Here is a 12,991-nt window from a genome sequence, read left to right as displayed (position 1 = left end):
CGCCGCCCCTCAAGCCCTGCCCGCCTCCCCCACGGCCGCAGCCGCTGTGCGGGGTGCTCTGCCCGAGCACGGCTCTCACCCCACGGCTTACTTACAGGCAGGTAGGAAACCGGAAAGTCAAACTTATAGTCTTCGGCCTGGAGCTTATAAACCAACTTCATCATTGGGCCACTGGAGATGAAATTAAAACAACAAAAACAGGGCAACGAACTGCAAACCATCTTGCTTTGACGGTTTCTGAGTTTTGAGAAATTCGGTGCTTCAAGAATGGGATCACCATGAGGAAACATCCGGCCCCTCTCAGGTGACAAACCTACCTACCCGGGGTCTAGAAACTCCATTGCAATGCTGTACTCCACAGGGCTCACTCGCCCCTGTAAGCAGCGGAGGTTCCAGCCAACGAGGACACCGTCCAGGCTGCCGAAAATGCTCTCTACCAGCCACGGGAAGATGGCGTGCAGCTCCTGAAATGGGTGTGCAGGGGAGGCTGCGGGCAGGCTTGCTGAGGACCGGTGCCCACTGCCGGGCTCCATGCCACGTGAGCCTCCCACCCAGTCCAGCCCCGTGCCACAAACTGCCCACCTCGTCCATGGAGTGTGTACACATGAACTGGAAATTTCTGGAGTCACTGACCACCCCTGATGACATTCCTGTGATCGTCGGTGAGAATCCTTGTCCAGGCCAGCTGCCTGGGCTTACACTACTATTTGATAATTCTGGGTGTGATTTAAATGTATCTTTTCAGTATTTTCATCAGGGTTTCTCAATCTTTTTGAGCTGGATGCTTCCTTGTTGGGGTGGGGATTGTCCTGTGCATTTGGGGATACTTACTAGCACACTTGGTCCCTACCCACTTGATGCCAGTAGCACCCTCCCCTGTGTGACAACCAAAAATGTCTCCAGACGGTGCTAAGTATCCCATGCAGGACAGAAGCACCTGTGGCTGAGAACCCCTGGCCTACATGCTGACATGTTTAAATGTGTCCATACACGTGACAGTTACAATACTGGGTCAAGCCTCTATCCAGGGCAATGCTCAGAGGTAGGAATCAGGGGCTTATATAAGAACATTTTTCAGGGGTGCCTGGTGGCTCAGTCGGTTAGGCATCTGGCTCTTGATTTCCACTCAGGTCATGAGTGGACTTGATCAGTTCACAGGATCAAGCCCTGCACGGGGCTCTGCCTGGACAGCACAGAGTCTGCTTGGGATATTCTTTCTGTCTCTCTCTCTCTCTCTCTCTCTCTCAAAATAAATAAATAAACTTAAAAAAAATGTTTTTCAACGAGTATGAGACATGCCCCAAGGAGATGCTAGCACAGCTGTACCTTTGCTGGAAAATCCTCAATGACTTTAACCAAGTCTTGGCACCGCTGTGCAAAAGGCTTATTTACAGAGTCAGCTTTCAGGCTAGCCTAGAAGATAGAACAAACCAAAAAGATCATGAGCATATTCACTTGGGGGCTTTTGCGGTTATCCTGGCTCGAATCAAAACAGAAATCCAAATGATAGGTAGGAGTCAGACATACCACCGGCCTGGTTCCCCGGCACCTCGTGCCTCTGTCAGTGGCCTAAAGGACACGACTAGGAGACGCCTTGGCTCTCTACATCGCCAACTCTCAGGCTTCTTCCCTGCACCCTCTGTCAGGCATCCCCACTTATAGCAGAGAACTGCACATTTGCATGACCGAAGTGACTTCCACACAATCCATAAGCAGGGGGTCAGCTCCAGGGTCAGTCCCACAACCAGAAGAGGATGCTTATGCGTAGGGCACCCCTCAGAGACCACAGGGTACTCACTGAGTGCATACACGTGAACTGGAAATTTCCCATGTGATGACCCCCTGTGATGACCCCACTGTGATCATCAGTGAGGATGCCCAGCAAAATGAGAGTGACAGAAGGCCTCTTAACCAAGCTACCCTTTATTCAGTAGGTAACAAACCAACTAAACTCACTATCTTAAGAAACAAGGCACGCAGGTGAGAAATGATAGACAGCTTTAACCAAATGTTGACACTAATCATGAAGGTGATGGACAGGCTAGGAAATTCAGGACAAGAATGAAGGAAATCTACCCAAGGTCATGGGGTATGGATTAAGATCAGGAGAAAATATCAGAATGTGAACCAAGAGGGCTCTGCCCAAGGATACCTAAGGCCTTAGCCACCTCTAAATGAAGGTGGTGTCTCAGTCAGAGGTGGAAACCTGGGCTGTTGCAGCCACGGAGGGTGGGGAGGTTAGCAGCATGCCTGGTCTCTACCCACTCGATGCCAGAGGCACTGCATCTGTTGGCTCTAGAGGGTGCACCATGGAAGGATGTCCTTCTGAATAAATGTTTACGAGAAGTATCTTCTGGGACCTGAAATTAGGAATCCTCACCACTGATATCTGCCTCACACCTAACTTCTTGGTGTCATGTTTAATACTTAGAGTACAGTCCTGGTTGCCCCCAGCACCGCAGGGTCCCTGTCCCTCCATTGTCCAGGGATGACAGTACGATTATTAGAATATCCCATCAATGTGTAAAGGTTTACAAGACATGAAAATTCTGATGTATATCCTTTCCCGTGCTCCTCCCCAGACCTCAGGAAGCAGTAAAAATGGCACGTGAACCAACTTATCTTGTAGGTAAGAAGCTCCTCTTGTAGATTAGAAAAACAGGGCTCAGAGGCTGAGTAAACCCAAGGTCCTACACCATTAGGGGGCAGAGCCAAGTCTAAGGATTCTAATCCCAAGTCCAACGTTCTTTTCCTCACATGCCCCTCAGGAAACCACCAGTGCAAAGTTCAAGTCAGTGGATAGGACTCTCAAGTCCCTCAGCTGTAGAACCATCATCTCACTGACCCTCACGCGGGCAACTGACACTTACCAGGAGGAAGCTGGGCTGCTGCAGGTGAGGGAACGCCATAGCAGCCTCCTGGGGAACGTTGAAAACGGCCACCTTAGGAAACCACTGTGAAAAAACCAAGGCGAAATCTCAACATCTGCCACACGACACTATACTACAGCACAGCCTGTGCTGCCAAGTTTCACGTTTTACAAAAACGCTGTTCTGATGCAGTACGTGGTGGCCAGCTTCAGAGCCAAGTTCGCAGTGGCGAATCTGTAAAGCTTGTACGGCACTTGCTGTGTGGCACGCCTGGTTCTAAGGACCCTCCACGTATTTCCTCATTTAATACTCAGTGGTAGGCAGAATGTTAAAGATAGCCCTCCACGATTCAACCAAATGCTCATTCAGGTCCTGTGAAGGAATTCTGCAGATACAATTGAAGTCTCAAGTGGGCGGACCCTAAGATATGGAGCAGTTCCCATTGCCAGCCAGTAAGGAAATGGGGACCTTAGTTCTGCAGCCCGAAGGAAGTGGATTCTGCCAGCAACTCGAAGAAGCTTGGAAAGATTTTTCCTGAGAGCCTCTAGGTAACAGCAAAGCCAACCAACACCTTGATTTCAGTCTTGTGATATCCTAAGCAGAGAATCCAGCCAAGCCCTCCTGGACTTGACTATAGAACTGTGAGATAATAAATGGACGCAGTCTTAAGCTGCTAAGTTTGTTAAGCAAGAACAGACTATACTTCCTCACAACAATCTGCTGGGCCAATACAGATAAAGAACTAGCAGCAGAGAGGAGGTAACTCACTTGCCCTCACTCAGCAGAGCCAAGACTCTAATATACTCATCTCCTAACACATCTCCCACAGAGACAGGTGGGTGAATCTCCCGAATGTCACCTGTGCTCTATGAGAATGAATGGAGGGGATGAGCAAGCTGGAGGAAGCTTTCGAACAAGCCATCAGAAAATCAGGAGCAACTCTTTAGATTCCCTTCTCTCTGACCACCCAGGTCAGAAAGTGAAAATATCCAGACTTGAACAGGAAGGGAGCCTGCCGAGTCCCACTGATGATGGCTTTCCTGGCACAGCTGTGCCCACAGCAAGAGTAAAGGTGCTGAGGTGGCAAATGAAAGTGTATGTGGATGGAGAAAGACTAGATGCAAGGAGGCTGTGAGGCAGTGGAGTTGAGGGGAGATGTGCATCTCTGCTTCTTGGCAATATAAGCATCTTCCAGGTTTTCTTCAATTCTTGATATTAGCTATCAAATTCAGGTGTCTTTTTTAAATGGTCATTTATTTATTTAGAGAGAGCACATGAGCAGAGGAGGGGCAGAGAGAGAGAGAGAGAGAGAGAGAGAGAGAGAGAGAGAGAGAGAGAGAGAGAATCCCAAGCAAGCTCTGCACTTGAACCCATGAACAGCAAGACCGTGACCAGAGCCCAAACCACGAGTGATCAATCAATCAAGCCCAACCGAGCCATCCAGGCACCCGCTATCAAATTCAGTTTCAAGGAAAATGTAAACACTTTGCTCCTGAACCAAGTGGCCAGGAGAACACTGATTAAGATGACCAAAGCAGAAGGATCAAAGCAGCGTAAAATCTTGGCCTGTTTGCAAAGGGCAGAGCTTTAGAGATGATGAGGTGGAAGGAAGCACCTCCTTCTTAGACGAAGCCTGCATAGGCAGCAGCTTAAGAACTGAGGCCCAGAGGCACCAAAACACGGAGTATTTCCAAGAGAGGGCAGTGTCTCTTCTGCCCTGTTCTCTAACGCTGCCACAGCCTGGCTCGTCCATCACACCCTTCTCCGCTGTGTACCAAGTGTTCCCTTCATCCGCCACTTTACACCCACTTTCTTCAATGGCTGCTTCGGATCCTGTTGGGGTTTCTTCTCAGAGAGGCATCGCCAGTCATTCCAAGCAAATCACACTACTGCCAAGGCCTCCCTTTGGTTGCGCTCTGAGAAGCAGAGTATGTTCCCAGAGTACGCTCACAAGTATGCTGTTAAGTGAGCATGGGAGCTCCATATTACAGAAGACGAAACTGAGGCTCCCAAAGGTCGGTCCACACAGGGAGGAAGAGTCAGGCGAGAATCCACACCCGGCTCTTCCTCCCACACGGCCTGTGGAGCCCAAGGCTCAACTTTAACTTGAATCTCTCCTTCCGCCAACCCGTCAACGAACGTTAACCAAGCACCCACCAGGACCGGGTGTGCGAGGCGCGCGAGAAGGTGGCACGAGTGCGCAGCCCAGGAAGACGGCATGAGCGCACAGCCGAGCCCTTGGCTTCCCAGCCTGCCCGCCCGGCCGGGGGCAGGGCTACCGGCGCCGGGCCTGAGGCCTGCGGCTCGCGTAGAAACGGAAATGACTTAGGCGGAGGTCCGGAAGGGGGGGGGGCCGGAACGCGGGGGCCGTCCCGCACGCGGCCCCAACCACTCACCTGTGGGACCCATAAAGTCGCCCGCCTAAGGGACGGAGACCGCCATTCGGCTACCCGGCGCCGAAATGTCGTCATCAAGCTGCGCTTGGCGTCACGCCTCCCCTGGCCTGGCGGGAAACGCACCGCTACCTCTGCGAGCAGTTACCTCAAAGGGCGCGTGCGCAAAGTGAAGGCCGGCGGGGTTTATGGGTTACACCTCCGGATGCGCGTGTGCAGCGGGGGCAGCTGTGTCCCTTAGCCCAGAGTTCCGTGTGCCCTGGAAGGAGCGCGCGTGCGCCTGCTAAAGAGAAGCCGTTTCTTAAGGTCCTGGAAGCGCGCCCTCTAATGGGGAGCTGGAGCGGAAAAATCATACACTGTGCATTGACTGACCTTCTTGCGATAGACGTTTATTGAGCGCCTTCAATATGCCAGGCACTGCCCTGGGTGCTGCTGCCCAAGCGAGAACGACCAATGCGGCCCGACCCTGATGGCCCAGAAACGGGTTTCTGAGGTCCGCCACGGCATCCCCTACGCCTAACACGTCTCCCTGTTGTGGGATCATTGAGTGCGACCCTCAAAAAAGAATTCTTGAGATGATCCGTGCAACTTAGTAAGTTCATTTAGGTAGCACGATACAGGACTTGTGGGCCGAAAGAGCTGCATTTTTGCTGTACGAAGCTAGTGGTTATATGCTTAGTGTTCAAGGGGGAGAGGACGCGCAGGGAGTATAGATCATAAATGTCTTCTTGCAATTTCTACTCCTACAACTACTGTCACAAGATTTCTCTGGTGCTTCTCATTCAGTTCGGTGTTGACTATCGATGAGACATACAGGCAGTCATGAGACCCTTTAAGAATGTAGCAACCAGTACTTATTTGATCCTTATCAAAACTATGCAGGCTATCAGCTTTCTGGGCTAAAGATGCACATTTTTCTGCTTTTATCCCTCATCATCCCGCAGGTAAACTTCTGCGGATCGAATGGCGGAGAGGAGACAAACCGGTTTGCGCCCTCTGCTGTAGGGCTGCGGGGCAGGCCAGGCGGTAGCGCTTCAGGGAGAGAAGCGACCGGCGGAGCCAGTAGAAGGCGCTGTGGGAGCTGCCGGAGGGGCCCGGCGGAGGCGGGGTCAGAGGAGGGAGCGCGGCGGGGCGGGGCGCTCGTCTTCCCGCTAGCCGGGTGCATGGCGGCCCCGGGCGCGGGCCCCGGGCCGGGAGCACCCCCGGGGCTGGAGGCGGCCCTGCAGAAGCTCGCGCTGCGGCGGAAGAAGGTGCTGAGCGCCGAGGAGATGGAACTTTACGAGCTGGCGCAGGCGGCGGGTGGCGCCATAGACCCCGACGTGTTCAAGTGAGCGCGCGCGGGTGGGAGTGCGCGCTCATCCTACCCCCCCACCCCCCAGACACCCCTGCTCCCCCGCCCGGGCCTCTGATCTGGAGGAGCCCCCCACCCCCACCCCGCCCTTTTCGGACCCCTTTGAGCGCCCAGAGTAGAGTTGGGGTCTTGAGGGAAGTGGCCTTCCTGGGCCTGGGCGAGGAAGGCTCACTGCCCCCCGCGTGTGTTCTCTCCAGGATCCTGGTGGACCTGCTGAAGCTGAACGTGGCGCCCCTCGCTGTCTTCCAGATGCTCAAGTCCATGTGTGCTGGGCAGAGGCTGGCGAGCGAGCCCCAGGACCCTGTGGCCGTGTCTCTGCCCACATCGAGCGTCCCGGAGACCCGAGGTCAGAGCTGGGCCCGGTGCTCCCTGCCCCTGTGACTCAGGAGGCGGGTGGCAGGGGAGGCACGTGGGCGGTGCCAGACACAAGGTGGGCTTGGTCCTGAGTGGCCTGGCCTTACTGTGCGTCTTCTCCCAGGACCCACAGGGACTGTCCAAGGGCTCGCCTTTTGGTTTCCAGTCCCCAGTTTCGTTTCTTTGCTACCCTTTGCTACATATGCAAGTCCAGATCAGGTGGTCGCAAAGCGGGTGTCCAGGGTGGCCAGCAGGCTAAGCCTCATATGGGATTCTGCCTCCTTCCTTGGGTAGAAACGCTCTCATTCCACAAACACGGGAACAAGGTGGCTTTGGTTCCTGTTCTCACGGTGTGTACAGCGTCCAGGAAAGTGTTCAGGGAGCGGGGCAGGCAGAGGTCTTACTGCCGCCCCTTAGCCTATACCCCATCTGGGCCCAGGTGCTGCCCAGGAGTCTAGCCAGCTGAGCGTTCTTCCTCGGATTGCAGGACGGGTCATCATGGCAGCCCCTGGCTGCCCTAGACACGCAGGGTGCAGAGGCCTGAGTGGGCACCGCACTGGGCTCAAGTTTGAGGGGCCTCCTGACTCTCGAGAGTCATGACTGGGGGATAAGCAGGTGCCCATGACAAAGGTGTCACAGTGGAGCTCCGGCTGCATCCTCCTGGTGTGTCGCATCTGCTCCCAGTTTCAGAAACAACCTGAATGCTTGGCCAGAAGCATTCGGGCACTCACAGACATCCTGAGAAGGGGCCGATGTTCAGGTGGGGGGCAGGCTGGGTCCCTGTGGGAGGGAGTGCCAGGGCCCTGGGTACCCACGCCCCCTTTCCCCCTTTCCTGAGAGGCCCTGGGCACTGGAGCGCAGGCTTCCTTACTGATCCACGCTCTGTCTGCTCTCTTTGTGTCTCTCTCTGACCTCCAGAGGCCTCCTTTCTCTCTGCCAAGAGCTGTAGTCCCCCTGCAAGGCCCTCCTTTTCCTCGGCCCCGCGGCCTGCGGCCTCTCCGGTTCTGCTCCACGGCCCAGCTGCCACGCACTCGCCTCTCTCTCCAGGGCCCCCCGGTTCCCTCCGGTTCTCTTGCTGCCTGTTCTCTCCTTTTGCAGGTTGCGTTTACTGGTTTATCTCTGGGGGTTGGTGCTCTTTCTTGTTTCTGTGGAAACTGCTGTGGCCCCTATTCGAGAGTCAGAGCAACTTGGAGATGAACTGCCAGGGCAGGACCCTATGGGCCATCCCTGTTACACAGCTTAGGGATTGGGGACACAATTTCAGATCTTGGTTTATTAGAGACCACTTGCAGTACTTCTGGAATGGGACCAACGCCCCCTGCCCCCAGAGGCCAATTCTGCCAGGTGTGACTTGTGCTCTGTAGAGGTGCCCTCACCCCGAGAGGAGGGCACCAGGCCGAGGGGCAGGAGAGCCTTTACTTTGCTGTAGAGAGGGAAGCCTTAGGTGTGAGAAACACCTTGGTTGCTTAGATGCTGTCACCTGACAGGTAGCCTAGAGGGTAAGATGTGATTGTCCTTTCCTGCCTGTTTCCTGAGCTGAGGGTACCTTCCAGGCATTGCCCGGTGTGGCGAGGCTGGAGGCCCAGAGCCAGGGGCGTGTGAGGGCCTGAGATCCCACAGCTGCCCTGGCTGTGCTCTCCATATCCTTTCCCACATCACCGACCTCGCTGTTCTAGGTGCCACCTGAAACTCGGCATGGGGAAGGGCCAAGGGGCAGGTCAGGGTAGAGCCAGTAGACTACAAGGCTGAGTTGAGGAATCAGTGGGCAGAGGGAGGGAGAAACTGGGCATGGAGCCCTCCTCTTTCAAGGGGGTGTTGCTGCTTGCTCACCCAGTGACTGGGTGCCAGGCTGGCTCTCAGCGCTGAGGGCTCAGGGGGGCTGTGAGATGGACAGGTCCCCCTTCCAGTTTGGGAGATGGCTAGATACACCAATGGGGACAGAGACCGGAGGAAGCCAGTGTAGCCAGCCTTGCTGGAGCAGCAAGGGTTAAGCAGGCTCAGAGTGTTGTTGCCCTGCAGCCCTTTGAGGTAGGAGTAGTGGGGAGCGCTCCAGCCTGAGATGCGGGCCCAGGTCACTGGTGGGAGCGGGCCTGAGCTTGGAGGGGAGAGGTGGGAAAGGGAGGGCGGAGAGCCCAGAGGTGGAGTGGGTTTGCTTTGGTGCTCAGAGCACTGACATAGAGGGGCTTGGAGAGAGGTGGGGAAGAAGCCCCAAGCATAGGGACAGGAGTGGCATGGAGTGCTGGGCCCCACAGGGTTTTCTCAAATGCTTATGCCTTGGGTCTGCTGGGTTGGGCAGCCAGTGGCCAGGATATGAGGACATAGAGGTCCTGAGGAGGTGCCCAGTGAGGGTAGAGGGCAGCCTGGAGAGGGGGTGGGTGGGGAGGCAGTGGAAGGGAGTGGGGCACATGAGGGGCCATGCCAGGAGTGTGCTGTGGCCAAGAGGCAGAGGCCATCGGAGACCAAGAGCTCTGAGGCCACATGTTGCAGAATCTGTCTGTCCACACAGACCTTGGGCAGAATCTGAGGTAGAAAAAAATGAGGAGAGTCGTCAGAGTGATCAGTTGGGGGACTGTGGTAGCCTAGGATCATGATGGGGGTTTGGGGCTGTTAGGGCTCGCTGGCCTTAGGTTTCCCACAGAATTGGGGGTGGCAGCTGCTGCAGACCAGGGGCTGGAGGCCCGCCCAGGAGTTTGATCTGGTAAGCTGCAGCATGCTCAGCATCCAGGTGGCCTGTGGGGACTGTCACTGACAAGCTCATCCATTCCTGGCTTTACTAGGCAGGACATGGGGAAACAGAAGACCCTAAGAGCACAAAGAGGGTAAATGCTTGTCCTGATGAGGGTGTGGTCACCAAGGAAAAATAAAATTCGGTCGAGTGTTCTCTGCTGAGGCTTAGGGAAACTGTATGCTTTAAAAAGATGTTCCTCTGGAATGTGTAAGATGAAGTTTGGTGTGCAGAAGCTGTGAGCCCTACACAGAGCTGCGCTGTCCCGTACAGGAGCCATGGGCCCCCCAGGGCTCGCGGCTGAGACTCACTGCAAGTTTAAGTATACACCAGACACCCAGATGCCAGAGAACTGGAACAAAAAGAATACCTCACAAGTAATTTTCATATCGATTACATGCTGAAATGGTAATATTGCACATTTTAGGTTAATTAAAATACATGATTTACATTAATTTCCTGTTTCTTTTTACTTTTTTTTTTTTTTTTTAACATTATTTTTGAGAGAGAGAGAGAGAGAGAGAGAGACAGAGCTCAACTGGGGGAGGGGCAGAGAGAGAGAGGGGGACACAGAATCCGAAGCAGGCTCCAGGCTCTGAGCTGTCAGCACAGAGCCCAACACAGGGCTCCACCCCCCAAACCATGAGATCATGACCTGAGCCGAAGTCGGACACCTAACTGACTGAGCCCACCCGGCCCCTCCCCCACCTTTTACTTTTTAATGTTGCTACTGGAAAATGAGTTACATGTGGTTCACATCATATTTCTGTTGGGACAGTGCTGCTCCAGAACAATTGAACTTTGCCTGAAACGCTGAGTCAGGGCTTATGTACTGCATGTGTGCAGGAGAGGGTCACATCTCCTAAGAAGCACAGGCCCAGTTAAGGGCTAAAAGTGCATGTGTGCATGTCCATGGTGCACATCAGTCTTTGTCATTATGTCTGTATGTGTTCTGGAAGCACTGACTGATTAAGCCACTCCTGTGTGCTCAGCCAGAGAGGGCAGCAGGACTGGCTGGTGCGTGTAGACCTTCTGGTGGGCTCTCGAGTAGCAGTGATAGGTGGTCCTGGCTGCACGCTCACCCTGGCCACCAGACCTTGCCAGCCAGCCTTGAGGATATCAGGGCACTTGCTATGCTGCCTCACCCCCTTGTTCTTTTCCTTCCTCACACACACATCCAGTGTCCGCTTACGGCCGGTCACTAATATTTGACCTCAGGGGGCCCCACCGGCCCATTTGAGCACGAGGGAGTGCTCCCACCATGAAGGAGAAAGGCCACTCCCGGGGAACATGGGCAAGATGGGAGCAGCTTCTCACATTCTGGGCTTTTTGTCAACCCTTGATCCCCCCGCACCTCTGCCAACAGAGCTTGCAGGGGTTGGGGAGTTGGGATCACATGGGCCACACCAGAGTTAAATGGTTCAGTGGGTCCCGCTGGGGCGGGCCAGCTCCCCAGCCGCAGGGGGTGTGTTTAGGGTTGCCTTTGGGTTTTGCTTCATCTGGGGTTGGGGGGGGGGTTCGGTCAGGTATTAGGGGTAGGAGGAGCACCAACCTTTTAACACCGTGAGCCAGGCTGTTTTTAACCTTCAGTGCTGTCTTTGACACCCGTGAGGGCTCCTCAGGCATCGGGCCTGGGGGCATGTCACTGCCACCCACCCTAGCCTATAGTCACCTTTGGCTCAGTCCTGCCCTCCAATCCATGGGACCCTAACTACCCCATTGCAGGGAGCTGGGGCAGGTAAGACCGGTTCCAGAAAGTCCCCTGCTGTGTCCAGGACAGAGCAGGTCTGTCCACTGACAGGCCCTCACACCATTCTCCTCAGACCAGAATGCCTCCCCAGCTCTGCATGAGGCCTAAGTGGGTCTCTCCACTAACAGAGAGCACGTGATTCCTGAAGGTTCCAAGAATTGCAGAGCTCGATAAACGGTTAGATGGTTTTCTTAATGGCTCAAATTTACATTGGTGTCTTATTTCCAGGGTTTGTCAGCCTCATCAAGGTTAAAAATGAATATTATTTGCTATTTTCTCCTTTCCTCTCATCCTGGACTTTCCAGAAGGGCCCTGGTCATTATACTGAGGGGGAGAGGAAATTCAGATATATGGCAGGGTGAAAAAAAGCTGCATTCAGACCCGGGCCCACGTCTGAGACCCACACTGCCATTTTGGGGGTGGCCTATGCTTGAGCTATATTTTCAGGTCCTTCAGGAGCCCTGGGCCTAGTCTGTAGGATGCCTAAGCACGCAGGGGTAGGCCAGGTGCTACAGATGAGTTATGCCAGTCTGGCCAGGCCTGGAGAGGGACATGGCCTCATAGCTGACCAGCAGGTTGGAGCGTGGCTGTAGGGTGGCGGGGTCGTGCACTCACAGGAGACAGGATCCTTGCCCACTGACCAGTCAGCGGGAACCAGAATATCAGAACGTTGTAACAGGAAAAAAGGAAATGTGTGGTGACGGTTCTCTACTTTTGTTTTTTCCATGAACCACTGGCAGGCTGAGTTGGCCCAGCTTCGCCCCACCACATGCCCTTGGCCCTCTGTAACGTGTTATTACATCTCCATTGAATCAAACCTGTGCAAGCCCAGGGAGGCAGGGCAGGGGAAAATCTGAGCTGTGGCATTCCAAGCAGTGGCACCATGGTAACCCTTTCCACCCCACTAGGCAGCAAAGACCCCCTGTTGTTCCCTGGGGAGGAGCTGTTCAGAAATGCTCTTAGGAAGGGCTGTCCTATCTCTGCAGGAGTCCTGGGGAGAAAAGTAGTGTCAGAGAGGATGGAAAGGGAGTCTGATGTCTTGAAGAAGCCAGGAACTGCAGTGTCACAAATGTAGGTGCCTCCCCTCGTTCCAGGTGGACAAATGGTGAACCAGGAGTGACTCAACATGCCCCCAAGAAATTCATGGTGTCTTTTCTCCAAAAACCCACATGTCCCCATTGCAGGCTGTTTATTTGACTAAGAACTGACATTAAGGTTGAGGGTCAAACAAGGATGGACCCTGCCAGGCTGGCGCAGAGAGGAGCCCTGGCTGGGGAAGGCCCAGTGGGGAGGGACTGTGACCCAGGGGGTGAGCCTGCTCCCTGGGCACATTTTGTGCCTCCTGGTGTCCTCTCGGTCTTGTGAATGCTGTCAACATCCTGAAGCCAGGGAAGCCATTCCTTTAGAATAAAGTTTGGCCCAAGTGTCATTACAGATCTTCCTGTCTTCACAGAAAGAGGGGAAGGTAAGTAAATTACAAGTCAAGGGATATCTGCACCAGTGGTCTCCATCTGAATGTGACTACCTGTGGTCAGGGCAAGCTTCCTC

The 12,991-nt window shown here is 54.3% G+C and overlaps 2 protein-coding genes across 14 annotated transcripts in view; one reads left to right on the top strand and one right to left on the bottom strand.

Moving 5' to 3' along the window:
- The window catches only part of LOC123588452 (sphingomyelin phosphodiesterase 4), a 22,824-nt gene extending 17,366 nt beyond the window's left edge, over nucleotides 1-5,458 (bottom strand). For 3 of the 11 annotated variants that reach the window (XM_045459446.1, XM_045459448.1, XM_045459456.1), the window contains exons 1-5: nucleotides 5,267-5,429; nucleotides 2,871-2,954; nucleotides 1,327-1,413; nucleotides 322-464; nucleotides 96-171 (exon numbers count right to left, since the gene is read on the bottom strand). In XM_045459446.1, coding sequence (XP_045315402.1) covers nucleotides 96-171; nucleotides 322-464; nucleotides 1,327-1,413; nucleotides 2,871-2,954; nucleotides 5,267-5,341 — 465 coding nt within the window. In that variant the 5' untranslated portion in view covers nucleotides 5,342-5,429. Of the gene's footprint in view, nucleotides 1-95; nucleotides 172-317; nucleotides 465-1,326; nucleotides 1,414-2,870; nucleotides 2,955-4,485; nucleotides 5,191-5,266 lie in introns of those variants that run through there. The other 8 variants (XM_045459449.1, XM_045459453.1, XM_045459447.1 and 5 more) reach the window with 8 other exon arrangements.
- Nucleotides 5,453-12,991, top strand: part of LOC123588453 (mitotic-spindle organizing protein 2B-like) — a 23,622-nt gene continuing 16,083 nt past the window's right edge. The window contains exons 1-5 of one of the 3 annotated variants that reach the window (XM_045459458.1): nucleotides 5,453-5,855; nucleotides 6,208-6,590; nucleotides 6,812-6,960; nucleotides 7,887-8,328; nucleotides 9,658-10,148. In XM_045459458.1, coding sequence (XP_045315414.1) covers nucleotides 6,427-6,590; nucleotides 6,812-6,960; nucleotides 7,887-8,328; nucleotides 9,658-9,670 — 768 coding nt within the window. In that variant the 5' untranslated portion in view covers nucleotides 5,453-5,855; nucleotides 6,208-6,426 and the 3' untranslated portion in view covers nucleotides 9,671-10,148. Of the gene's footprint in view, nucleotides 5,856-6,207; nucleotides 6,591-6,811; nucleotides 6,961-7,886; nucleotides 10,149-12,991 lie in introns of those variants that run through there. The other 2 variants (XM_045459459.1, XM_045459460.1) reach the window with 2 other exon arrangements.

Source organism: Leopardus geoffroyi, chromosome D3, assembly GCF_018350155.1.
Source record: "Leopardus geoffroyi isolate Oge1 chromosome D3, O.geoffroyi_Oge1_pat1.0, whole genome shotgun sequence".
NCBI lineage: Eukaryota > Metazoa > Chordata > Mammalia > Carnivora > Felidae > Leopardus > Leopardus geoffroyi.
This window is presented reverse-complemented; position numbering and strand designations above follow the sequence as displayed.